Raw genomic sequence first — 25048 nt, forward strand, 5'->3', positions numbered from 1 at the left:
TGAGACAGGGAGGGAAGCAGAAGTGTTTATAAGGGAACAGAGCTCCAGGGAGTGGACTGAAAGGCTGTGGCTCTTCCTGTGCAAAGGGTTAAATGTCAGGTGCACAGCATGTTTTGCTTGGACGACCAGCACTTCCTCTCTCATTGCTGCCGGATTTAGGGGTTGGAAAATACTGATGTCAGGGGAGCCGCGCAGATGCCAGTGAGAAAGGGGTTGGAACAGGGGAGAGTTTGATGAAGGTCTGTCCCTGACAACAGAGGATGGCTGAGTCAGCTGTCCTCTTTGCTGTGACCCTTTGGTGCAAAAGTTGGGACTATCCAGGGTTCTTACAGAAAGGGTGGAATGTGTCAGTCAAAGAGGGAAACGCCAGTGAGGGGAAAAGGGAAAGAGGCAGAGAAAGTGGGGGAAAGGGACGTGGAGAAGGAAGAGATGAAGGAGGAGAAGGATACAAACAATAAGACTGACTGCGTGTCGAGGAGCCCCCCCACCCTGCACCCCCATCTGCAGCCAGATGTGACTCTCCACCAGCCAGTAGAGTAAAAATGGGTTTATTGCTTCTCCAAGATACAGCTCAGCGTAGGTTTGATGTAGGCATAGGATAGGCCAACAGCCCTAGTTCCCTTGGGGGGAAGGGTTCACAGGCCCCTGAATCCCCTATACTGGTTTTTAGTCTCCTTCCTCTATGCTTCCCCATACTCTGATTGCCCATCTTCCAGGCCCTGCCCCCCAGCGAGGTGGCTGTCTCCGCCTCCGCCTCCCTTCCTTTATGTCTCCCTCTGGGAAGAGCCTTGTTAGCTGCTCAGGCTGGGACTAGGTGTCTGAACCAATACACATGTGGGTGAGTCAGTGGGAATCACACCTCACAGCACATCCAGGTGGGGACACCGAGTTACAGAGCAGACAGCCCCCCACTATGTCACAAAGACAAATTCCTTTTTTTCCCCTTCCTAAGGATTGTCTGATCCCTACTGTAACCCAGTGGTTATTGTGTGTTGCATGTGCCCCTCTGTGCCTGATCCACAGACAACAAGTCTGTTGCAGCCTCAGTTAAGAGAGCTGCTATTTTTGGCTACCATACGGGGACCAAACTGGGGATTGCCAGAGCTAGAAATATGAGCTACTAAAGCTGGAGCTAGAGATCCACCACTGTTTTTTAGCTGGGGCGGTAGCACGTTGTGTGTTACAGGCCTCTCTGTGCCTACACAGCAGTAGGTTCCAACAGAGGCTGTGTTGTTCGCTCCTGCTCTGTCCTTTTTCCTTTGGGATAGATACTCCGGGGTGTAGAGAGTAGACAGAGGAAAGTGACAATCTTGTTTGCAAAAGAGCCCAGCAGCTTCCTTCCAGGTTGTTCTCATGCTGGGATTAGAAGAGGAGGAACACAGGCCATTGTTAAACTGGGGTGCCGAGGTCAAGAGAAGCTTTGAGTACTCAGCATCTCTGCAAATGAGGCCACTTAGGAATGAACCCAGAGCCCGTTGACGTAAGGGGAAAAACTCCTGTGGGCTTTGGTTTAGGCCTTTCAGAGTACGTCTACACTGCATGCTTATTTCAAAATAAGCTATTCTGGAAGAAATACTCTGAAATAGCTTATTTTGAAATAGCATGTCTACAGTACAGGGAAGCCTCAAAATTAGTCCAAAGCAGGCTTCCCTAATGTGGACGTGCTGCCTCGATTTAGAGCCCCAGGAGACACTGGGGAGTAATTGCTTTGAATGGCCCTGGGGAGGAGCTGATTTGAAATAATGGAATTGCTGTGTAGACACTCGCATTATTATTGCGAAATAATGGCTGTTATACTGAAATAACACTGCTGTGTAGATGCACCCTTAGATAGGTAACCTAACTTCAGGCATGTGTTCACCACTCTTATACAGCTTGATCCAACGTCTATAGAATCAGAGATGTCAATGGGCTTTGCATCAAGTTCTTAATCCTTATGCACGTAGTTCCTAGAGTTCATCTACACTGCAACGCTATTTCGGGATACCAGAGTATCCCAAAATAGCTATCCCGTGTCTTATTTTGGGCTTGCTACTCCGATATCCCTGTAAACCAGGGGTCCCCAACACGATGCCCGTGGGTGCCATGATGCCCGCCGGAGTATTTATGTGTGCCCGCCTAGTGACCAGGGCCGGCCCGAGCCATTCTTGCACCCCGGGGCCCGGGTGCCCGGGTGCCTGGTGCAAGCGCCCAACAGCCCCAAAAGGTTGGGGACCACTGCTGTAAACCTCATTCTACGAGGAGTAAGGGACGTTTTGGAATAGCGCTTTATTTAAAAATTTGGTGCTGTGTAGGCAGTGCCAAATGACAAAATAAGCTATTTCGAAATAGCATTGCAATAAGATACGCAATGTGCATAGCTCAAATTATGTCTCTTATTTCGAGTAACAGTGCAGTGTAGACGCTCCGCAAGGACCCAGACCTATAAGTCCAATCACCTGAGGGGAGCACTCTTTTCAATGGGAGTTTCAGGGGGCTCGCCCTCACACAAAATCTGGAGGAATTATGTTGGTACGTCAGTGTGTCCCTTTTTAACTCATTTGGGCCTGATCCAGGACGTGTGACTGCAGACCTGAGCTAGCTTTCGTCGAGCTAGCTTGTTTACCAGAGCAGCAGTGAGGATGCACCAGCGCAGGCTGTGGCTCGTGCTACACACACAAGTAATCATGTCACGTTCCAACCCTGGGCTGCTGTGACTTCCCTGCTTCGTACCCGAACTCGCTAGCTTAAAACTAGCTTGGGTGGGCCTGGATAACATGCAATCACACACCCCCTAGTCACAGTGTAGACACATCCTTAGCTGAGGGAAATGAGACAAGAAAACGGGCAGACGATGTTAGATTTTTTGAAAATTCTCAGTGCTGCTCGCAAAACAAAGGCGAAGGACACGTGTGGTTAGAACTGGAACATCCGCGGTATTAGTGATTATTCTGTGAATATTACAGTAGTGCCAAAAGTCCCCAGGGAAGATTGGGCCCGATTATGCTGCACACTGTACAAACACAGATAGCAAGTCAGGGCCTGCCTAATATGAAAGGAATGAAGGTTCGATTGCCCAATGATAAGTGCTATTTAACTGCAGAAAGGTAGAGAGACAAAAGGTGTATAAATAAATCAGTAGAGGTCTATAAGGCCTGGGAACATTGTGAAAGCAGCTTCCCTGGCCCCTTTGTGCATACAGCACCTCCTGTCCCTTAATTGACTGTTTAGGTCCCTATTAAATAATGTTGCTGCTATTTGGCTGCCAAAAAATCTTTGCATAGAGCTCAGCCAGAGTCTGGGGGAGAGTGAAGTTGGAGCAAGTGGGTGGTAGGGCTCTCAGTTAGACAGAAACCACTCTAGGCTATGAATCTGCCAATTGCTAACTGCCTTGGGCTTCTATTATCATCAGAGAAGCAGTTAACAAGAGTCTGTGTCATCTTTGTTTTCCCATAGGTTTCCATTCTATTATGAACTGAAAATAGCTTTTGTAGCTTGGTTGCTATCTCCGTACACAAAAGGCTCCAGCCTCCTCTATAGGAAATTTGTACATCCAACACTGTCTTCAAAGGAAAAGGTAATTACAGGTGTTCATGCCCTAACTGAGTAGATGGCTCCCGGCAATGGAATTAGCATGTTTACCATACTGTCAGCTGTATCAATGCCTTTCATCTCAAGATGAGTCACTGCTTTTTCTTTTATTTATTTTGGTTCTTTGATCATCACCTCTTTTTTGTGTTTGTTTGTTTGTTTGTTGGGTGTGTGTGTGGGTGGGTGTGGTTTTTTGTTTTTTTGTATCAGCAGCTGGTGAACCCATTCAGAATACCTTAACTCTGTCTGGGCACTGGGGAAGCTAGGAAAGGGGGAGACATGTATATTGTTTTCCCTGAAAATATCACCCCAGAAACAGACCTTCCCAGCATGACAAACTTCACAGGTTTGGAAATGGTTAGTGTAGCTGGGATGACAAGGCCGGTGAGTTAATGTCGCTTATTGGACCAGCTTCTGTTGATGAGGGGGAAAGCTTTTGAGTCACACAGAACTCTTCCTTAGGTCTGGGAAAGGTACTCTGAGTGTCACAGCTATATGGAAGACAGAACAGATTGGTTAGCATAAGTATGGTAAGGGACTACTTAAGGTGGAGTGGCTCCTTAACACCTCTGCAGTCATAGGACAAAAAGGGCGGTTGGGTGAGTGGGTTAGATTGTTGTAATAAACCATAAATCCAATCTGTAACTCGGGCCTAGTCTACAAACTCTCTGAACACGTCATATCCACACTGAAATGTAGCTCCCACCGAGGTAACTTGCCAACTACACCGAATGAATAACTCCACCTCCACAACAGCTTAGCACTTAAGTCTATGTAGTTAGGTTGATTGCTTACGTTGTCTGCTGCTTTTCGGAAACTATCCCACAATGTCCCGTACTGGCAGTTAAATGGGGGCAAACATTCCCTAGTGAGGATGTGCACCATCGACACCAGGAATGGACGTGTAAAGACCATTCAATTGCTGTGGTGGCTGTACGTCCACGTAATTTAGGGCCACTTAATTTTGTGGTGTAGACGTCCTCCTTCCCCCGCTAACTCCTTAATAATTGCTTATGACTAAGGCTACGATCCAGTCACAGGTGTTTTTAGTAAAAGTCACGGTCAGGTCATGGGCAATAAATGAAAATTCATGGCTTGTGACCTGACCATGATTTGTACTATAAATAACCCTGACTAAATCTTGGGAGGCGGGTTATCACTGCTGGGAGGGGAATCCTGGGGAGCAACCTGGGGAGCGGGGGCTGCTGAAGGGGAGGCAAATCCAGCAGCATCAGCTGCCGACGGCTGCCAAACAGTGTCTACTCCAGCCATCCCTGAGACTGCTGCTTAGGCAGTCCTCGGGGCCAGTCGCACCTGCCATTGCTCAGGCATTCCTTGGGCCAGCTGCCCAAGCAGCAACAGGTGCGGCTGGCTGCGGAGCCACCTGAGCAGCTAGCCCTGGAGTCAACTGCTTGGGCAGCCCTAGGTTCAATTACACTGGTGGCTGCAGAAGTCATGGAGTTTGTGATTCCTCCGACACCTGTGACAAACACAGAGTCCTACTTAGGCTAAACAATCTGTTCCGCTTCGTATTTACCTGTGACACCTAGAGAACCTTTCGAAAGCTTCTCTCTCTCGCCATCAGCAGTTGCCCCAATAAAAGACGTGACCACCTGCCCTGTCTCTCCACTATCCTGAGACCAACACGGCCACAACTACACTGGTTTGTGGGGGGGGGGGGGGACTGGTTGGGAGTGAGGCTCCTTTGCTCTCTGTTCCAAGCTGTGCTAAAGAATTGCAGTAGGCTCTTGAGACACATCTCCTGTCTCCTGCCTGCGTTGCATATTACACTAATGTGTCTAATGTGCTTTGAGAGCTTTGGATGGAAGGTGGTGCGTTCACCAAGAATAGTACTTCTAGAAAGGACGTCACACCTCCCCAGCTCTGGTATTTTGGGCCATGTGTTGCTCTGCCTGGGGAGCATCTGCTGATGGGACCGGGATGTGGCTGAGCAGTTCCCGGCCATCAAGGGTCCTTTTGAATGTACTGTCTGACCATGGGAGTTGATCATGTGGCATGTCTGTGTCTGAGAGACAAGCAAGAGGATAGTTACTGGTGGGTGCCACGCTAGCAGCTGGAGAGATGGAAAAGCCTCTGCACAGCCATGGAACACGCAGTGCCCATAGGGTGGTAGTGCTCACTGTCCCCTAACTGCAACCCCAACAAGCCTCAGCTGTGTTCTAGGGGGGCCCTTTGTAACATGCAGTGAGGAGTTCAATCCCCAGGTTTGCTCCTTCTTGGGCTCCTCTGCTTAGATGGCCTACAAGTAGGGATGTTAAAGGGTAACCGGTTAACTGAGAAGCATATGCCTTACCAGCATGCTGAGTGGTTAACCGGAGCCTACTCCCCATGGTGGCCCAGCTGGCAGGGCCGCAGCAGTCCTGGAGCAGCCCCCGCTGGCTCTGGTTGTCGCGAGTGGGGGCTGGAGTAGCCCCCATCACTCTCTCAGCCAGCACTTAACCGGTTAAACAAATCATTTTACCAGTTAACTATTCGGGGCGTCTTTTAAATACTTACCTACAAATGGGCTAGGGAAAGGGCTGGAACCACCAAACAGGCCAGCAAATGGCCATCCAAGTGTAACAGCTTCTGGGCTAAATTCAAACCTGTGACCTCACTAGGGAAAGCTCGGTAGCCTGTGACAACCCTGAACGACTCAGGAGTCTGGATGGTTTCGGTAACCATGGTATTGAGTGTAGAAAAGCCCAGAATCCCAGATGCTCCCCTCCTCTGTTCCCCGTGACTGTACGTTTTCTGCCGCAAGCCCGCACTGTTCTCCAGTAACACTTCTCCACTCATAGGATAAAAGCAACTCCCAGAGCGTTTAGTGGAAGCAACTGCTCCCTTGCCATCCTCTTTTCCTTTTCAAGTCCTGGCTGTAAATCTCTCCCCTGCCTGCCTGTCTGAATGATGGCCTGACCCTTGAGGGAGGGGGCAGAAGGTCTGAACTCTTGTGGGATTTTTTTGTTTTGCCTGACAGGAAATTGATGACTGTCTCGTCCAAGCAAAGGATCGGAGCTATGACGCCCTCGTGCACTTTGGGAAGCGGGGACTGAATGTCGCAGCAACGGCAGCCGTGATGGCAGCTTCCAAGGTAACAGCCGGGAGAGCACAGGTCACAGGGCAGTGACATTAGCATCTCAATCCTGTCTGGGTCCATCACCAATGGTAACAACGTAATGGGGGCAGAGAGGAGGAAGTGGGGAAGAGAGTCCAAAATTCTTTCAGTGGTTAAGATCCTGCAGAGGGATTGAGGTTTAATAACTTAATTATGGTCTGGAGAGCACTTGAATGTGACAGACAGTGGATAAGACCAAAATAGCTGTTGCTAAGGGGAATTGTTTCTCCGCACCATGTTTAGAAAGAGCCTGACCCCTATTTCAGTCCTCAGCTCTGGGACTCTCTGGCCTTGTCTCTCCTAATCTCTGGAAAGTGCTAGCTAATACATGTTAGTATCCCCATGAAGACAAGGCAGTTAGCCTTTAACAGGTGTTAAACTGCTCCAGCTGAAGCTCAGGGCTGAGGTTGGGTCCCTAGATTCGTATTTTGAAACCAAAATAAAGGCCTGGTTTTCAGAAAGGCTAAGCCCCTGCAGCCCCTGTGGGAAATGTGGCCTTACCAAGTAGCGAAAGCAAAGGTCCATTCCATCTCCTACTTCAGCTGGAATAAATGGTAAGATATCAGGGGCACCATCCTTAGCTGGTAAAAATCAGTGCAGCATCTGTTGTTCTAAGCACATGGCTCTGGGCTCCAAGTTTATTGTGTGCAGGCCCAGTTAAAGAGAGAAATGGACCCAGATCTAAGTACTCTTGAACTTTGAGACATACCCCTTTTCTCTTCCTTTTCTCTGGTGGACTAACAGTGTCCTCTCACAGGCCATGATGCTACCATGCACCGGCTAGCGCATACCTGTCTCTTCCTTAGCTCCTCCACTCATCTGACTGATAAATGGCCTAGATGTTTGAGTAGCTGGACACCATTTAAAAAAAATGAACAATTGTGCTGCCAGGTAAAAATATAAGTCACTGCTAGACAGGTGAGGGGCTCTCAGTACCCCAAACCTCTTGTGCCAATCTCCCCTGCTTCCACCCACTCTCTCTCGCTCTTGTTCTCTCTCAAGATGAGTAGCATGTTTCTGAGGATCTCAGTAGAGACAGTCGGACATCTGATGCTGGGTATTAAGCACAGAGTCCCTGTCTTACCACTCTGCATCCCCCATTTGCGGCCCCACAGTCCCTCCCTCAGAACATGGTGATTTCAGGAGGGTAAGAACTAAATGGTAGAATTCGGTAACAAGGAGGCAAATCCTGATGGGTAGCCCCCTTAACTTCCGTTAGTTCAGCCCATTGTCCTTTAAGGGGCACTGTGCTCCGGGGCACTAAAAAGGCATGCGCCAATCACCAACTCAGACACTTGCTCATACGTTCTCTCTTTCTTGGCCCCCCCTCTGGTTTTTTTCCCTTTTAGTCTGAATGAGGGTGAGACTCCCTGGCAAATGTTTGCATGGCAACTGGCACAATAGGCTCTGTAGGTCTACTGCTATATTAATGATAATGAAGATGATAAAATAGGGAAAGAGAAGCTGAAACCTTCATGCAACAGCCACACTGTTTTGGATGTGGAAAGGATGAGGTGGAGCGAGAAGGCATGCGTGACTGGCGCCGATGAAAAGCCTGTTTGTGCCTAATAGGTCTGAGAGATTGTCCAAGAGTCTGTCATGCGTGTGAAAATATGACCTGAAACACTGCCAGAGTTCATGGTAATTCTGGCAGTTTGCTTGAAGTGCCAGTCACACAAATTAAGGAGTTAGAATTTCAGCACACCTCCGCCCCCTGGATCTAAGTAGACTTCAGGGCCTGATCCAAAGCAAATTAGTGTCGGTGGAATGACTCCTATTGACTCCACTGGGTCGTGGATCAGTCTCACATGAAAGATCCTTGCCTGGAATGCCTGTTTGGACCATTTCTTCCTCTCTGGGCAAACGCCGTCCCTCTCATCTCAGGTCCAAGCAGGCTTCCCAAGATGGATACCAGATGCCACAGGAGTGGATGCTGCATTGGCACAGTTTGCTAGTAGGGAGCAGCGGAGCTCTCTCCTTCAAACTGCATGAGAAGCTGAGTCATGCAGTGAGGGGGAATGGTGCATTGGGAGGTGTGCATTTCATAGAATCAGAGAGCTGGAAGAGACCTCAGGAGGTTGTTGAGTCCAGCCCCCTGCCCAAGGAAGTACCAATCCCAACTAAATCAACCCAGCCAGGGCTTTGTCAAGCCGAGACTTAAACACCTCTAGGGATGGAGATTCCACCCCCTCCCTAGGTAACCCATTCCAGTGCTTCACCACCCTCCTAGTGAAATAGTTTTTCCTAATATCCAACCTAGACCTCCCCCCCCCCTGTAACTTGAGACCATTTCATTCTGCCATCTGTCACTACTGAGAACGGCAGAACGAGGAGCAATGGTCTCAAGTTACAGTGAGGAAGGTCTAGGTTGGAGGGTCCTCAAAATGGCTTGGTGTCCAGGAGGTGCCGTTCACCTGTTTGGCCCCTTTAAGTGTCTCAAGTTGGGCCAAACTTGTCAAAATCAATGGTCACTTGAAAAACTGTAGCCTCATTGTAATGGGCCAATCAAGAGGAGAACACACGGGTTTCTGGAAGCATAGCCTCGTGGGCTGCGTATTACTGCATTCCTCGAATTGTCTCACCACCATGACAGTGGAGCACGGTATCTCTTAAACAGCAGCACTCAGCCCTGCTTTGGGTTTCCACAGGCCTTTTTCTGTTGGGTGTGTGTTTGATGTAAATCCAGCCCCAATCTAAGGTGAAGATGACTTATAGGGAATGCACCAGAGGGCAGAGCCAAACTGCAAATGTGGAGTGGTATGATTAGCAGGGACTGCAGGCATTGATGTCAAGCCCCCCGTTTTGCACAAAGAAAACGGCGGGTTGTAACGAACACTCACACTATCATACTACAGTGCGTAAACCCTCACTGAGGTGGCCCTGATTGAGAAGAATGACACTCCCCACTTTCCCCTCGCACACTAGAGCCTAGAGGGCTCAGGCTAATCGATTTTATGTGTTGCAGCCCCACAGGGGAACAGGAGGGAGGAGACTGGAGTGCCAGCATGGGCTCCCCAATGCTGGGAGGAGCCCTGAGCCTCAGGGGCCAGATCCAGGCAATTCAGGGGCTGCATCTGGCCCCAGGCTTTAGGTTCCCCATCCCAGACTTCAGTCTTATTAACATGAATAAGAATTCCTGATGTGGATTATAACCGTACGATGGGGTCTGCAGAGCAGTGCAAAGAGTGAAGTGCTGATACTTGGTGCTTTTAATGCAAGCACTTTAAAAGCAGTATGGCTGTTAGCCAAGATGGTCAGGGACATAGCACCATGATCTGGGTGTCCTTCAACCACCAGAACCTGGGACTGGAGATGGGGGATGGATTAGTCAAAAAAGGGCTGTTCTCATCATTCTCCCCAAAGCACCTGGCATTGGCCACTGTCAAAAGACAGGCGACGGGACTAGATGGACCATTGGTCTGACCCAGTGTGGCCATTCTTATGTTCTGATTCATACAACACCTGTGCGTTAGGTGTTATTTTCCCCGTTCTCAATTGGGGAAACGGAGGCAGGGAGAGGTTGAATAACTCATCTGAGCTTACAGATGGACTGCCCTGCCCATCCTCCCTGTTGGCATTCTGGGTAACTGCACCTGTATGTCACCTCTGTGGTCCCTCAATGGCACCTACTCTAAGCTTCTGGCTCCTCAGTCATCACCTTTCTTCAGCAGATCCATCTCCCCTCCTGTCCTTACCAGGATTTTTTCCAGGCTGCTTGGTTCCCTGCCTGCAGTGTGATATCTCAGACTGCCTAAACAGGCCAGCACTTGCCTTTGCTTTCTCTTCAGAAGTTATGAACAGCATGATTACTAGCAGCTGCAAGATACTCCACAGCTCTTTATAAGCAGCCATATTTATTCTTAAGGTGAAAGCATTACAGAGAAAAAATTTTAAAGCAATGAAAGTACCTATACATGTGCTAAAGCCACCCTTTTTACTCATGCTTTTATTAATGTTTGAGTCTATGGCTGTATCTACACTGGCATAAATTTCCGGAAATGCTTAAAACTGAATACTATTCCGTTTTCAGTTTTTCTGGAAAAGGAGCGTCTACATTGGCAGGCTGCTTTTCCGGAAAAGCCCTTTTTCCGGAAAAGCGTCTGTGGCCAATGTAGATGCGCTTTTCCGGAAAAGAGCCCCGATCGCCATTTTTGCGATCAGGGCTTTTTTCCGGAAAAGACTACTGGGCTGTCTACACTGGCCCTTTTCTGGAACAGTGTTCCAGAATAAGGACTTATGCCCGAGCGGGAGCAGAATAGTTTTTCTGGAATAGCGGCTGATTTTGTACAGTTCAACGTCATTGCTTTTCCGGAAATTCAAGGGCCAGTGTAGACAGCTCGCAGCTTATTCCGGAAAAGCGGCTGATTTTCCGGAATAAGTGGCCCAGTGTAGATACAGCCTATATGTGTATGTTCCTCTTCTCAATATGTTTTTAGCAATTGTTATGTCCCTCTGGGGTCTTGTATTTTAAATTTTTATATGTATTTGTATTGTGTTTAAAATTTTTGTAAACCACCTCAAATATTTTAAATAGAGAGGTGGGGTAAAATATTTCAATCAATCAATCAATCAATCAATCAATCAATAATGTCCAAGTGTAATTAAGCATTGGAATAAATTGCCAAGCAGGTTGTGAAATCTATCATTAGACATTTTAAAGAGCAGGTTAGACAAGCATCTATCAGAGATGGTCTAGTGGTCTAGATAATACTTAGTCCTGCGTTGAATGTAGGGGACTGGACTAGATGACCTCTTGAAGTTCCTTCCAGTCCTATGAGTTTATGATAATAAACTCACCAGACATCACCCCCCTGATGCCAACAAAGGCTCTGGTTAGTCCTTCAAAGTCCACAAAGAGGTTCTTCTGTGGTTACAAGTTGATAACAGCCTTGGCACAGAACCAGAACAACAATTAATAGTTCAGACATTTCATTTTTATACAGCTCAAGCCTTTGATCTCGGCCTAACGAACAGGTGATCCATAGACAATGGTCCCATCTTCAGGGCATGTTGAAAAAATGTGATAATCAAAACTCAAGCAGCCCACGTCAGGACTAGCAAACATTTTCCACTCAGATGAGATTGAGATTGTCATGTAAGGCTGTTTGGCTTACAGCATGTGGATTTAGAGTGCTCAGCTCTAAAATCCTCTCCAGTCTCCTTAGTAAAATATCTTGAGGGTATGTCTACCCAGCAAAGTTATTTCGGAATAATGGCTGTTATTCTGGAATAACTATGCAAACATCTACACAGCAATTCCGTTATTTTGAAATGTCAGAATAGCGGACGGCTTATTCCAGCTTCTTTAAACCTCATTCTATGAAGAATAATGCCTATTCCGAAATAGCTATTTTGAAATAAGGCGTGTGTAGACGTTCCACTACTGCTATTTTGAAATAGCCCCTCACCAGGGCCATTCTAAGTTATTCCTCCACAGTACCTCCTGGGGCTCTAAATCGAGATAGCATGTCTAGTCCAAGGCAGGCTTCCCTAATATAATTTTGAGGCTTCCCTGAAGTGTAGACGTAAATAAGCTATTTTGGAATAACTATTCTGGAATAGCTTATTCCGAAATAACTGTGCAGTGTAGATGTAGCCTAACTGCCTTATCATTTACTGTACTATAAATGCTCACAAAAATCTTGACAATGGTTAAGCTGCATGCGTGCTCAGATTGCAGCCTGTTGTGGTGACCGATATTGTTTCATGGTTTCCTTGAGACAATCCATCTGCTGTCTCTTGTCTTATATTGAGATTGAGAGCTCTTTGGGACAGGGTCTGTCTTTTTGTGCAGTATTTGTACAGCGCCTAGCACGCTAGGGTCCTGGCCCATGACTTGTGATTGTAGATGCTACTGATATATAAAGAACATTTAATAATAATAATAATAATTAATAATAATGAATAACAATAATGTGCTACTGGGCATAGTGGAACCACAATTCAGTAGCAAGCACAGCTCCTCATAGTAAATGTCTGTAGGCTTGAACCCATAGTGAACATGCGGATGGGTCTGGTACTCTACATGGGACTGCTGAACCAAACTTGTGGAGAAAGGAGCTTTAACTTTATTCAGCGTAATGCTGCACGTATGGTGGAATGGGTTGGTGTTCACTTGTCGGTCAAGAAACCACCGATGCTAAGGTACGGTAATTACCGATTGGCCACATGTGATCTTGTCTCCTTCGCTAATAGAAGTCGGTCCATAAAAGATATTACCTCACTCATGTGTGGTCTCTAACGCTCTGAGAACCACACAGCTACAGCAATGCAGCAAACAACTATATGTGCTTGACTTTCTTCTTGACAAAGTAAAGCGTGAGTGTTCCTTTATTTTCCTTCTCATTAGGGTGAGGAATAAAGAACAAGCCTTACTATTCATAAGCTCTCTAGCAAGGTTTATTGCCAAGTCATGTGGAAGGATGCTCGTCACAAAAACAATGGCAGAATATTATATGCCTGTTTTTTCTTGAAAAAGTTATCCCCAAAATTTTGGGGAAGATGCTATGAATTGTCATAGCTCCATTGGCTCCAATGGAGCTATTACAATTTACACAAATTGAGTATCTGCCGTGTTGATTTCCATTTCATTTCCCCTCATTTCACCTTCCCTCTTCAGTCTTCCCTTTTCAGTAGTCGATGAGTAAAATTTCACCATTTCGTTATCAATCTTTGTTGTTTGCTTGCCAGCATTTCTGTCTCAGCTCAATCAGCAAAACGTTGACTACAGCAGAATCAGGACAATTTCAGAATCAAAGAACATATTTTCTTCCACAAACTGAGAAATGTCATTATTGGTCAAATGTGTCAATTTTCATGAATATACATGAACATGTAGTTTCAATCCTTACTTTTGTAAGGCCAATATGCACTTTTGTGCGGCTGTTAAATTTGCTGTAACAATCTGTTTATGTAGAAATGAGGTTTTTTATCCAGCAATAAAACTCAACATCTAGTAGCAAAATATTTATTAAACAGGAAAAAATTGCTGCAGTAACTAGCTTTATTACACAACAAGACTTATTGTTACATACATTAGAAAAAAATATTTTGACTCATGTCTGGCTCAAAACAGTCCCATGATGAGTCAAGAAGGTTTTATTCTTTCCTCCCAAAGACCTTGATCCTAAAAATCATTATTCACGTACCTGTCTTTTTACAAGTGAGCAGTCCTAGGGACTTTACTGCATCATATGCTTATGTGATTGCACGATCCAGAATATAAATCCCCACACACAATACCTTTTCTTTACTTTTGAATACAAAAGAATAATACAAAAGACCACAAAGACATTTAGCTTTACAAGTTAGTGACTAAATAGGTAACATGCTAAGTTTCTCTAAATTTTGCAACTATTAACATTGGTAGAACTGAATATCAAAATTCACAACCCCAAGAGGCAAATAATGAACAAAATGAATTGATCTTGAAGGATAAGGAATCTTGATATTACCCCAAAACAAGAAGTCAGGATATGTATTGTTACATACATTATGGACATCTCCATCTGAAATATTTGGAAATGTATTATGACAATTCATTTTAAAATCTGTCACTTTTTAAAAAAATAAAGGAAGATGAATTGAGAAGCCCAAAGAAAAAATCCTGCATTTGAAGCCAATGAGACTCTCCATAAGAGAAACATTAATTCGTGTGTACAAGTACATTTAAAAAGGCTTCAAAATTTGAAACAAATTTTTGTTCAAAAAATAAAATCAGAAATAGGTGAATAACATGTATAGCCCAGTCCGATTCATTGCAATTTAATTACAAATAAATAGTATTTAGATTTTATCACTCCTTTGGTCTAAGCATCTCCAAAGCATTTTCTAAACATTTATCCCTCACAACATACCTATAAACCAGAAGGATATTAATGTCATTTTAGAGATGGGGAAACCAAGGCACAGAACAATCAAGTGATTCAGTCAAGATAAAACAAGGAATCTGTTGCACAATAAGACCATCCTTCCTCCTTCCCGGGGAGGTTTGAGATAGTTGCTGAAAATCAAGGTTTATAAGGAAAGTGCTTTGAGATTTCCAAATGACATCTTTGCATTGGATGAGGATTAAGATCATACAGCACAGGGTGTTGCTGAGACAGAGGTTAAGAAAGGAGCCGATCCTTGGAAGTCAGTGGCAGTTTGGCCTTCGACTTCACTGAGAGCAGGATTTTTGCACTAAGGCTCCACACAGAAACCACAGAGATGTTTACCTAATGAAAGAGAAATTTTTAAGCCATCTAATATGTCTTTCTGTTGAGCAAGATAAACAAGAAAGAACAAAAGTAAAGTCTCTTTGAAAATGTATGGGCTAGTCTATGCAAGGGGGAGGGATAGCTCAGTGGTTTGCATATTGGCCTGCTAAACCCAGGGTTGTGAGTTCAATCCTTGTGGAGGCCATTTGGGGCAAAAATCCATCAGGGATGGTACTTGGTCCTGCTGTAAAGGCAGGGGACTGTACACAGGTCCCTTCCAATTCCAGGAAATAGGCAATTTCCAATATTTTTTTTGTTTTTAATATGTTAGAAAAGCTTTGCTCATATAGCTATTTCAGTGTATATTGGTAAAAATTTTTTAGCCAATATAGTTAAACTACCTCCTTGAATGATTTAAGCTATATGGACAAAAAGACTATCTTGCTGGTATAGCTGTGTCTACATGGAGGGTTTTGTTATTCAATCTTTTAATTTTTGTACACCTCCTGTCAGCTTAATAACTCCTGCCTTTGTGAGAGGCGGCAACTGTGTTGGCTGGAGAAATTCTCCTGCCAGCATAGTACTTTCTACACTGGTGCTTAGGATGGTATAACTTATGTTGCTAAGGGGAGTGGATCAGTGTTCTCTATAAGCTGAGCTCTTGGGTGGCCACCCAGGAGAGATACATATGCTGCCTAGCTGATTAGCAGAGCGCCCACAGCCAGCAGTGGGTGTTTCTACTGGTGGTGCATATCCACAGATGCCTGAGTGCACATAACAAAATTTATTCCACATGGACGGAAAAAAATTAGAGGGAACATTGGTGTGGATTAGTCATGCCCCTGAGCAATGTAAGTATACCAAAGTAAGCTGTAGTTTAGGCAAGGTCTTAGAAGGAGGGGGGCTTAAGATGCTGTGTCATAGACTCTGACTTCTCTATGTATTGTATTGTTTGTGTAACCAGGGACAAGGGGCTCTGTCTGAGAGACTCAGGAGCTTTAGCATGCAAGATCTCTCAACCATTCGAGGAGACAGCAGCAGCTCTGTACCACCTCCTCCAGTCACTGTACGAACAAGCAGCAAACAGAGCAAGCCCAAAACATCCAGAAGTGTGTCAGAAAGTACTAGCAGCTCAGGTAAGTCTCAGTGTTTTCCTTGGTCTTGTGTTACCGGAAGTTTTTTTCCCTCCATCACTGAACCTCAGGAGGAAATCAGGAATCACTGGTAAAAAACATGGAGATACACAGATATTACAGTTGTTACATACACAGGGTAGTATCATGCCCTTGAAACATAGGGTGCATCTATACAACAGTGTTATTTCGGAATAACGGCAGTTATTCTGAAATAACAATGTGAGCATCTACACAGCAATTCCGTAATTTCTAAATAAATTCAAAATAATGGACAGCTTATTCCAACTTCTGTAAACCTCATTCCACGAGGAATAACACCTTTTCCGAAATAGCAGGAGTGTGGACGTTCCACTGCTGCTGTTTCGAAATAGCTCCTCCTCAGAGCCAATCAAAGTAATTATTCTCCAGTGCCTCCTGGAGGTAGTACATCCACACTAGGGAAGCCTGCCTCGGACTAATTTTGAGGCTTCCCTGTAGTGTAGATGTGCTATTTTGAAATAAGCTATTTTGGAGTATTTCTTCCTGAATAGCTTAGTTCGAAATAAGTGTTCAGTGTAGATGTACCCATAGTGCTGAGGCAATTAAAGGAGGGAGCCACATTGCAGCCATTTTGGCTGACATAGAGGGGAAAAGCTTGAGTTTTCTACAGCTTGAACTAATGCAGAGATTCTCCACCTTTCCAGACTACTGTACCCCTTTCAGGAGTCTGATTTGTGTTGCATACCTCAAGTTTCACCTCACTTAAAAACTGTTTGCTTACAAAATCAGACATGAAAATACAAAAGTGTCATAGCACACGAATTACTGAAAAATTGCGTGTTCTCTGATTTTTACCATATACATATAAAATAAATCAGTTGGAATATAAATATTGTACTTACATGTCATTACCCAGGGTGTGTATTTTAGAGTATAGTCTGTCAAGCAGTAATAGCAAGTCACTGTATGAAATTTGTTTGTGATAACTTTGCTAGTGCTTTTCATGTAGCCTGTTGACAAAAGTAGGCAAATATCAAATATCCAGGTGAGCTGATATACCCCCTAGAAGAGCTCTATGTACCCCCAGGGGTACATGCACCCTTGGTTGAGAGTGACTGTTCTAAGGCTCTGGGTCTGGTGGCTGCAGCGGATTCTCATCTTCTGCAGAGCAGAGCAGGATGCATGAGACACATTAACAACGGTTTACAACCAGACCTATCCTGTACATAGGACTGTTATTTGGATATTGGGAAAAACTATTTCACGAGGAGGGTGGGGAAGCACTGGAATGGGTTTCCTAGGGAGGGGGTGGAATCTCCATCCCTAGAGGTTTTAAGTCTCAGCTTGACAAAGCCCTGGCTGGGTTGATTTAGTTGAGATCAGTCCTGTTTTGGACAGGGAGCTGGACTCAGTGACCTTCTGAGGTCTCCTCCAGCCCTATGATTCTGTGATTCTGTGGTTGCCCTGGGGGATTGTCAGAGGGGTCTGAGGCTGGCAACGGAGATTGGACCTGCCTCTGAACTCACCAGCAGCGGTGAGAGCCGTGGAAAGTGAAGTGACCCAGCAGCCTGCTTCTCTCTGCCACCTCCCAGCCAGGTCGCTCTGCTTCACTGCGGCTTCTGGAAGCACAGGGCCCCAGCCTGCTCCACTCCCCATAAGTGACAGGGGAGCAGAGCGGGCGTGGGCTGGGTAGGTCACTGCTTCCTGCCACCGTGATAAATAGGCAGGTGCTGGACCCCTGCTGGTGGCATCAGGCCTCACTGGTAGTTCCCCAGGTCGCCTTGCTCAGGGGAGGGGGCTTCAGGAAAGGAGGGCAGTGGGGTTGGGAGAGGGTGAGAAGAGGTTGGGCAGAGCAGGGACAGGACTTGAAGAAAGGGGTGGAGTGGGGGGCAGGAAGAAGCAGGGCCGGGTGGGGCTTGAGGCAGAGTGGGGCGAGTTTGTCCTAGGCCCTACATGTTCCTAGACATGGCCCTGTTTACAATAGGACATTGGCACAATCTTGCTGCAGGATTATTTTGTCTGTCAGGACAGATGTGCCCATCTGACAGCTCTAATATATCAGTAGAGTCCAGCGATCACTGGATGTGGGTGGGTGAAATTGACACTCAGAGCTCATTTATTGTAAAGAGTGTAGGATAAAATCTCCAAAAGTATTGAAGTGACACCAGTACCTATCTGTCCTGCCTATCCTCTTGGATCACCACTGAAATGTACAGTCGATATGACTTGCAACGGTCATATTTTAAGACACTGCACCACAGACAAGGATTATTTATAAATAAAACCCATATCAGTATCCGTGTAGAGTTAGACGCCAAGATTTGAAAGCTATTTACAATGGATGTTCTGTAAGTGTGGGAGAAAGGAGAGAAGCAATTGCCTCTGAAATGTATTTGATTAAATTTAGCTTCCAGGAGGGCTAAGCAGCTGTCGTTCCTACCCTAGTGCAAACAGAGTTTATGCCCACTAAATACAGTCCAAACTGTCCGTGTTCCTGGAGTTTGCCTTCCAAATTAACAGCAAAACAAACATCCATGTCAGTGGTGCCCTCTACCTGACAGAAACATTCACATCTTTTTATATTGGTGGATTAAAGCTAACAGGATGTAGCTGTTCTGACATCAGAGGGAATCAGGGAATGTATTGTTGCATCTATGCACAGTACTTGACAGGGCGACTCAGCTGAAAACCTTTGCATTCCTGTAAAGGGAGTGAATGTTCTAGACATTGACAGTAACAGTTAGATGACAGGGGACAGCCACAAATCTCCAGCACCAAAAGGATGTACAGAAATCCCAGACCATGCTAACATATTGTAACAATGAGGACTTAGTATCTGTAAGTGGGCCTCCTAGTTATTCCAGCCTGGTGTGCAGTACTGGGCCCTGTGTTTGCAAGAGAGGAAATCTAGTTGCTCTGGTAGTAGCCTGGGATTTGAGATACCTGGAGTCAAGTTGCGGCCCTACCATATACTTCCTGCGTGACCTTGGGTAAAACACGTAGGCCCAGAGCCTCAAAGGGATGTAGGTGCCTTGCTCCTAATGGGATATATACCTTTGAGGATAAGGGCCATAGTGTCAGTATGTGTGTCAGAGGGGGAGAAAAGCACTTCCCAGAGGTGCTGTGAAGACATTGTTAGATTGCAAGGTGAGCAGACGCTATGTCAAGTATCTCAGCTAAGTTCTTCTAGGCATTTAACTTTGGTTACTGAAATTAATAATATATGCAATTAACTCCCCCCCCCCCCCCGCAAAAAAACAAAACTTCCCTTTGGGATCAGTTTCTGGTGTTGGAAAGGGTTTCTGGAGGTGTGTTTGTGTTGTTCCTGAACTGCTATTTCTGGTGCTAGTGTAAGCGGGGGAATGGTCCCGCTATTGTGGGGAACTTTCCTGGCTTCTATACACCCCGGTGAAATGGACCAGCGAGAGGATCTGAGTCCCCGCTCCCACTTCTTTTACCCCACGGCCTCCCTGATCCTGAGGGCTCCCCCTCCACTCTCCTGAGTAGCAGAGCCCTCGAAACCCCAACAAGGCTGGGCCCAGGCTTCCTGGGGCTTAATCCCTGACCTTGTAGTCACTAGGGGCAGGAGTTAGGGTGTCCCCACTCCGAGGTGCTCTCTTTACACTGCAGGCCTTCTTGGCTCAGTGATCACTTCATAAGGTTCAAAGCAAATACAATTTATTAAACATCAACTGATTAAAGAGAAAAGAATAAGAAAAAATGAGAATGGTTAAATGAGAACACACAGCCCTGCTCTGTAGCACAGGGACATCAAAACAGCAGCCTGCAGAGTGTAAGGACAGTCCACAGTCTCTTCCTTAGAGGCCCCTTAGAGGCCTTGGATGTGCTGCAGGGGGGGCTGCAGGCTGGACACGCTTGCTCTGGCAGTGACCACACAGCCTCAAGCTCTAAGTGGCCAGACCCCTCTCCCAGTCCAGAGCCTCTCCCCACACTTTGCAGTTCCCAGCTGCTCACCACATCCAGCTGCAGGCTGTGCTGCTTGGCCAGTCTCTAGCTTCTTGCGTTGCTTCTCTGTTCCTTTTGGCTCTCTGAGCACTGCCAGTCTGCTGCTCAACACAGGGTCTGCGCTCCTTGAGCTGTGTGTGTCTGGCTCAGCTCTGCAAAAACTGCCCCTCAGCACACAGCTTGCTTTGCTTGGGCTGTCTCTCAGCTCCCTGTTTTTGCAGGACTTCTTCTGCACACTGCTCGCCCCCCTTGGGCAGTGTCTCAGCTCTCTGTTTGCTCAGAGAGAGCCAGAACAATCCCAGCTCACAGGGAGGACGGGTCCTGGCCTCTTGCTTTTCTCACTGGCCTGTCCAACTTGTCAATCAGGCTAAGCTGGAGTGTTGGCTGCTTTCCATTGTCTCTGGGGTCTGTCAGTCTCACGGACCCTTCCCCTGTTGACACTGGGAGCTGGCAAGCCAAAAAACTCCCACAGAGTTTAAGTAAGGGGCTAACAGTCCCCTTACACTAGCAAAAACATTCCGTCTTGTCACAAGCCGGAGAGTCGATGGCCCATCCAAATTCCTGTTTTACACACAGGAGGAAAATTCTCTCTTGAGAAAGCCAGGGGTCAGTGACATGGGATGATCTGCTCACTGCTGTAGCGCCTCCTACACCCTTGCTGTAGCTGCACTGCAGTTTGGAGTTTTCTTGCAACTTCTCAAAAGAAGGATTTGTAGAGCGGACCAGAAGTGCATGACAAATTTGCTCACTCGAGTGTTCCTAAATTTCTGCACATCTACTAACCAGAATGACTTTGGAGTGACTATATGGTGAGTGGCCAAAATATGTCTATTACATGAACTGAGAAAATAGCCCCCCTTGAAAAGATTACCTGTGAGATCAGAATCTGAACCACTGTCCTTTACTCTTCCTGCTGTTTCTTTTTTGGACGGCAGCACGACGAGTTAAGCAGAGCCATAGGAATTGAAAGAGGATCTGATCAAATCTTTCTATCCCATAACGTTTCATCATGCCCCCCTTCACCATAGTAACCTGGCTGCCGTCTGCACAAAATCCCTAGCAGACTTCATGGAGTTTCTGGCTCCTCTCTTTAATACCAATTTGATACTGACATTAACTTGAATAGGCTGACTCCTGATTTGTGCTGGTCTGAAACAAGCATCTGGCCCTCGGTGATTAGATGGCTCGGTAGATCAAACTTTGTTTTTGAAAGGCTATGTTCTTTTAGTGCCAATCTGTCTTTTCTCTATGTATAGGGATCAGTGGGGAGCGTTCATTGTAAGGACTATATGGAAACAATTTCTGAGATGTTTTAAAAGACACATGCACTTGCCTGTAGGTGAAGGTCACAGCTTGTTAGTTCCCAGTGTTGGGACTGAAAGGTTCAATAGAATTTCTTAAACCAATTTCATCCCCAGCATCACAGCACTGAAAGAGGGCCAGTCGTGTCCTTGCGAGTTGGTGATGTGACACACTGTCCATGTCTGATTTGCAGTGATAGCAATAACGGTTCTGCTGTAGTGCTCAGAAGCTGGGTGAATGACTAAATCAATGCTTCCCTCGTAATTCCTCTGTAAATCTGTTGAATTGACGAGATCTGTATGGATGAAATTCTACTTTATGGAACTGTGAGATTATTCTCATATAACCTCCATATTCTGTGAGGAGTGTGGCTTCTTCTGTCTCATAGGCTTATTCAGTCTTATAGAGGCAGTTAAAGAGGCTGGTCAGAAGGCAGGGCTGTCTAGTGGTCAGAGCACAGTTCTGGGAGCCCAGAACTTCTGTAGATAACCCTCTGTCTACCACTCCTAGCCGTGTGGCCTTCGGTAAAGCATTGAACAACCTGTTGTTAAATGGAGATGGTAACACTTATCCACCTCACAAGACTGATGGGTGATTGTACAGAGCTTGAGAAGAAATGTCAAGTGCTTTCTAAGTGTTATTGTTGGTTCCTAATGTCCAGCTCCTCTTTCAGTGTGCTCCTGTTGTTCCGTGTGCCGAATCCTCAGAGGTGAGTGCTGGATTCCACGCATCCCTTGTAAGCACGGCTGTGTTTTCCTGCCATGTCTTGCTGTTTTTAGTTTTGCTCACTGGGTTTCCTAACAAAGAGGACAAAGGAATTAAGGCTGAGGCAATGAGAATAAGTTTGTAACTGTGAATAATGAGACTCGGGGCTGTGCGATGTGCGTGTCATTGCTAACCGTGCATTGCCATGGGCTGTTCCTTTCCCCTTACTGAACGGCGTCACAGAGGGCATGGAGTGCTCTGACTTCAGCCCTGAGGATATTGGGGGAGGGGGAGTGGGTTCTGCCGCTGTTGCCACCCCAGCAAAGATGCATTCTGTCAACGCAAGACAGGGCTAGCTCTGCTGTGACTAAAGGTGGGTCTACGCCATGGGGGGAGGGAGGGGATTGATCTAAGCTGCGTAACTTTAGCTATGTGACTAGCGTAGCTGAAGTGGACATACTTAGGGGTACTTATTGCAGTGACTTCACTGCGGTGCATTGACGGGAGATGCTCTCCCATCTCCTCCCCTTGCACGTCTGCTTGAGGAGGAGTACTGAGTGAACGAGAGAGCGAAAAGCAGACGGGGCTGATAGACTTGCTGGGCCCATGGGCGAGGTGGGGGAGCCAGATCCACACTCCTGGAAGGGACAAGGCCTCAGGTGGGAAGGAAGGGCTGGGGAAGGCATCCCCCAGTGCCACCTGAAGCGAACTGCACCTTCTCAGGCCCCAGTGCCACCTGGAGCACACTGCACCTTCCCACCCCTCCCCAGCCAGCTCTGAGAGCCGTGTGGAGCGCTGGCGGTGATGTAAAAGGCCTTGGCCCAGGCCATGGTTGTTGCAGGAGTGGTGGTGGTAGCTGGGAGCCTGAGCCCTTTTGAATCGCCTAGCTCCAGGGCAACTGCCCCCATTACCGCCCTGCTGGCGGGCATGGCGATCTGCAGCTGCTTTTTTGCATTGATGTTAGATGCAATAAATCAACTCCCACTGGATCGATTGCTGCCCTGTCAATCCATCCTGTAGTAATGACCTGTCCTAAGCAAGAGTAAATTACTAATGTGGTCCCTCCCAGCCTTGTGTTGCACTGGTGCAATGTATGTGCACTAGGAGTTTGCACAGATGCCACCATGTAGATGTGTAACCCACACACCTCGGCTATGTCTGCACTGGCGCAATCTTGAGCCAGAAGTATGCAAATGAGGCTAAGCGTGGAATATTGCCGAGCCTCATTTGCATATCTAATGAGCCGCCATTTTGCGGAAGAGGCTCTTGCACCAAAAGGAGCGTCTACACTGCCCCTTCTTGTGCAAGAAAAACCCTCTTGCACAATGCTGTTATTCCTGAAAATAATCAGCGTAACGGCATTGTGCAAGAGGGTTTTTCTTCCACAAGAAGGGGCAGCGTAGACAGCTCCTTCTGGCGCAAGAGCCTCTTCTGCAAAAATGGCGGCTTATTAGATATGCAAATGAGGTTTGGCAATAGTCCACGCTTAGCCTCATTTGCATACTTCTGGCGCAAGATCGCACCAGTGTAGACGTAGCCCTAATGTGGTTCCCTGTCCCATATAATGGCATTTAGACCACTTACAGCAGAAAGATAAGAATGAGTGAGCTCTACAGTCTAAGGTGAGAGCCAGCTGGCTTTGTAACTCAAGCCATAATGGCTCCTACACTAAGCTCCCAAGGACCCAGGTTTGAATCTGCCTGGTGGCAGTTACAGATGGATTTACACCAGTACAAATTTCTGTAACATAGGTCTGGTTTACACCTAAAATTTAGGTTGATGTCACTTAGGCCTGTGAAAAATTTCACACCTGTGTTACTTTAAGCTGACCTAAGTTCTGGTTTAGACACTGATAGGTTGATGGAAGAATTCTTCTTTTAACCTAGCTACCACCTCTGAGGGCATGTCTGCACTACAAATTTTTGCCAGCACCACAGTTGCTGTATTCCTTGTGCACATGCAAACTTTTCTTCTTACATTGGTCGCTGTGTGTACTCACCAGGGCTATGTCTACATTGGTGGCTCCTTGCGCAAGAACTTCTTGCACAACGGTTCTTGTGGAAGGAGTTCAGTGCAAGAACACGTCCACACTGCCATGTGTGAGATGTGCTTTTGCGCAAGAGCGCCCATGGCAGTGTGGATGTGCGGCAGGGGTTCTTGCACAATAAAATTCTATAGCTAAAATAGCTTTCTTGCGTAAGAGAGCATCCACACTTGTGCTTCTTGCTCAAGAGCTACGCTCTTTTCTTACAAGTGGAGGTTGTCTTGACAAGAGCTCTTGCGCAAGAGAGCTTACACGTGTAAGAAAAGAGCATAGCTCTTGCGCAAGAAGCCTTCTCTTACCACGCCATACTATAAATTTCCTTGTGCAAGAGCAGGCAGACAGTGTGGATGCTCTGTGGATTCTTGCGCAAGAATGGCCGTATTTGCACAAGAAGCCGCGTGTGTAGACATAGGAGTGTTTGTGTCCAAGCACAATGTGGTGCACTGTGGGTAGGTATCCCAGAGTGCATCTTGCCACCGTCTAGCTTGCTGACTTTTGGGAAGTCTTGGCAAAGCATCGCAGGGCAGAAACAAGTTGAACTGGGGTAGCTGGGACTGCAGGTCAAGTTCCCATCGTGCAACTTTCTCCACCCTCTGGTGCTATCTTTATCCCATAATTTTTGCCTCTGTTTTGAAAATACCATGAACCCACATGGGACTTGTGGCTGTCTGCCATCTCTAACAGAAGCATGGCGCCTGCATAGCTTTGCCGTTATGAACGATACAAGTACAGAATGCGCCGTCTTCCAGTATTTGCTGAGGCTGAAGAAGTGCAACACAGAATGTAATGATTTCCTAGAGATCAGACTGCTGTGGGATGTGAGGACGAGAACCAATTCAAGGCTGGCAGTCATGGGGCAGCTGGAAAGGGCAGCATGACACTTCTGGGCCTGAGAAAGTGTGGGGGTCGCATTTGAATGCAGGCTTGGGGTGACTGCAGAACTTAGGGATGTGCAAGGCCTGGATATGAGTGCCAAGCTCTCCCACCAGCAGAGGGACACCAGAAAGAGAGCTACACCGACAGTGGAATA

General features: G+C 46.6%; 1 protein-coding gene across 7 annotated transcripts in view; it reads left to right on the forward strand.

The window, feature by feature from the left end:
- REEP1 (receptor accessory protein 1) overlaps window positions 1–25048 on the forward strand; it is a 96266-nt gene that overhangs the window by 51360 nt on the left and 19858 nt on the right. For 3 of the 7 annotated variants that reach the window (XM_025185693.3, XM_025185692.3, XM_075930949.2), the window contains exons 4-7: window positions 3436–3556; window positions 6551–6664; window positions 15851–16022; window positions 21943–22005. In XM_025185693.3, the coding sequence (XP_025041478.3) occupies window positions 3436–3556; window positions 6551–6664; window positions 15851–16022; window positions 21943–22005 (470 nt within the window). The remainder of the gene's footprint in view (window positions 1–3435; window positions 3557–6550; window positions 6665–15850; window positions 16023–21942; window positions 22006–25048) is intronic. The other 4 variants (XM_075930948.2, XM_014574608.4, XM_075930950.2 and 1 more) reach the window with 2 other exon arrangements.

Source organism: Pelodiscus sinensis, chromosome 4 (assembly GCF_052426305.1).
Source record: "Pelodiscus sinensis isolate ZL-2025 chromosome 4, ASM5242630v1, whole genome shotgun sequence".
NCBI lineage: Eukaryota > Metazoa > Chordata > Testudines > Trionychidae > Pelodiscus > Pelodiscus sinensis.